This window comes from Haplochromis burtoni, unplaced genomic scaffold (genome assembly GCF_018398535.1).
Source record: "Haplochromis burtoni strain Fernald_Lab_line unplaced genomic scaffold, NCSU_Asbu1 Contig_11, whole genome shotgun sequence".
Classification (NCBI taxonomy): Eukaryota; Metazoa; Chordata; class Actinopteri; order Cichliformes; family Cichlidae; genus Haplochromis; species Haplochromis burtoni.
The window spans coordinates 2913873-2916708 of NW_024582372.1; the positions used below are offsets into that span (position 1 = coordinate 2913873).

At 40.3% G+C, this 2836-nt stretch overlaps 1 protein-coding gene across 1 annotated transcript in view; it reads left to right on the plus strand.

Moving 5' to 3' along the window:
- The window catches only part of LOC102296936 (zinc finger protein 2 homolog), a 9761-nt gene extending 6934 nt beyond the window's left edge, over window positions 1-2827 (plus strand). The window contains exon 2 of the mRNA XM_014340345.2: window positions 1296-2827. Coding sequence (XP_014195831.1) covers window positions 1296-2239 — 944 coding nt within the window. The 3' untranslated portion in view covers window positions 2240-2827. The remainder of the gene's footprint in view (window positions 1-1295) is intronic.
- The last annotated feature ends 9 nt before the right edge of the window (window positions 2828-2836 follow it).

Consider the following 2836-nt stretch of genomic DNA (forward strand, 5'->3'; position numbering starts at 1 on the left):
CGGTTTATGCCCGACAATATTTTCACGGACCGGCCTTTAAGGTGTCGCGGATAAATGAGGGAGGGGCTAATAATCGGCTCAGTCATTTTTAATGATCGTTGAAAGCCCAGATCGTAATCGTGATTAAAATTCGATTAATTGAGCAGCCCTAACGTAAGCTTCGTCATTATGTAGTTAGCCCCAGAGTCCAAGGAACCAACCAGTGACTTATCTCACTCTACACCACAACAGCCAGATACATCATCACATTCATCATCATCATCATCAGTGCAGAAACCGTTCCAACCACCAGAGTTATTACAGTCCTGTATTTTCTAATTAGTTGTAATTTTTATTCTAATTTTGAGGTTTTTTAAGTCAGTTTCCAGAAGTTTCGTTTTTAATAGTTTAAAAATGTTCAGTTTTAGTTTAGATTTTTTAGTTTCAGTGTTAGTTTTGTTCTTTTTTTATTATTATTGTATGGAGGGCATATGTCACAGGCAGGATTTAGGAAAATCAGGACATGTATTATAATAAAAACGCAGAACTTTTTGGAAGTAGTTGACTCTTAGGTCAGGTGCCACAGTCTCAAATCTAAACCACAGCTTTGTGCGCTCTCTGAAGTGATTGTTCAGTTTTTCACCTCTCTGCTGATCAAGCACCACATTCTCAGTTTCTCAGCTTTGCTAGTCGGCCAGACTCTGAGTCCTGGTGGTTCAAAGCTTTTTCATTCACATTTAACATATTTTTGTGCTCTTTTACTTAAGCTGTTTAGCTGGTATGTATGTTGTATACTTATATTGACAATAAATAAATAGTGAAATATGGAAGAATTGAAATGATTTTCCCAATAAACATTTTGCAAAGAACAATGTAATCTGTTTGGTTCAGGAAGCCTCAGATAGAGAAAACTTCCAGTGAAACACAAGGCCCTTTTTCCACCTTTCATCTTCACTACTGCATCCAAAACAATGAAACGTGACCCAGAAACCTGTAGTTCTAACACTGTAAAATAAAAACCTAATTGCAGTTTTGATATCACTGCATTTGAAAGTTTATTTACGGTATTTTTGTTTTATCCGAGCTTCATAATAAAGCAGAGTCTTTGCTTTCATATCAAAAACAAGAAATCATCAAGAGAATAAGTTCCAGTGCATCTGTTATTGTTTTATGCAAAAGAAGTAGTAAGATGTCTTTTTCAACAGCAGACTACACGTCATAATTTAAAAATTAAAAATCTGAGATTTGTATTGTAGAGCTTTCTGCTTGATAAGGTGAAAACCTAAATCCATTTTCTGATATATGATGTTGTCTAGTCCCTCTGCAGTTCTCCGTCCAGGACGATGGTGCTTGCTCTGAGCAGGATCACCCTGAGAAGAAGACAGACCTGTGTGAGGATGACCGAGAGCCCCGGATTAAAGAAGAACAGGAGGTAGAACTGTGGTCGGCTCCAGTGTGTGAAAAGCAGGAAGAGGCTGACACCAAAGACGCCATGTTTAATATAGTTTATGTGGAGAGAGGTGAGGATGGGAAGCATTCAGAAAATCTGGGCCAGACTGTCAGGAATGGTGAGGAAGATCACTCGCCCAGCTGCTCAGCTCGAACTGTTAAACAAAGCTGTGGCGCATCAGACCCGACCAGCGAGTGTCCATCGAGTGAAATAAGTGATGATGAACAGCAAGACAGTGTAAAACGTCACTCGGGTGTAAACAGTAAGAGAGTAGAGAAATCTGGCGAAACAGTAGAAAAACCTTACACCTGCAGCGTTTGCAGCAAGAATTTCAGGAATAAATCCATTCTGACTCGTCACATGAAAACGCACAGGGGAGAGAAACCCCACAGTTGCAGCGTGTGTGGCAAAAGCTTCATCCAGCGCTCATATTTACAGACTCACATGAACTCACACTCTGGACAGAAGCCGCACACGTGTAGCGTCTGCGGCAAGGGATTCACTCAGGTGGGAAACATGAACGCCCACATGCGTATCCACACAGGAGAGAAGCCTCACAGCTGTAACGACTGTGGTAAAAAATTTAGAGAGAAAGCCGACCTTATCAAGCACATGATAATTCACACAGGTGAGAAACCCTACGGTTGCACCCTGTGCCATATTAAATTCAGTGCCCACTCGAATCTGACTCGCCACATGAAGACTCACTCAGGCGAGAGGCCGTACAGTTGCACGGCTTGTGGGAAAAGATTCATCCGACGCTCCCATCTAATTATTCATATGAACACTCACACAGGAAAGAATATCTAGACTTCAGAAATTACTTGCTCTTTTATATTTTTCTTAAATGAAAAAGATGAAACACAAATGTCATACTGAAAAGTTTCTTTGTGCTATTGTGGAAGAAGACATGAAGAAAGTTGTAATACTGTAGGTGATTTGGTAATGCTTCAGTTGCACGAGTCCAGAGACCAGCAGTGACCTCTACCAACCACCGCTGGTCAGTAAGCGAAAATGCATATCCCTGAAAGGTTTGCAAGTGGTTGCTGGCTGTTGCCAAATAAAATTGGTGGCAAAGAGATGCATGGTGCTGCACTAAAAATAACTTAGTTACTTTGGTCGCTAGAGGACCAAACCAGAAATGGAAAACATTCACTTTTAAAGCAAAAGTTGTGCCGTGCAGCTGCAGCCAACATGTTTCAGTGTTCCAGTTTGCACTTTTAGAGTACTTGGTGACTGCTGTTGACTTTACAAACAAAACAACTGTAATGTTTTATGCTTCTATTATGTAATAATTATGTTTTATTCCAGGCTTTCAGGAACAAATAAAATAATCATTCTAACACACTTTATAAATATTTCTGTATGCGCGCGTGTGTGTGTGTGTGTGTGTGTGTGTGTGTGTGT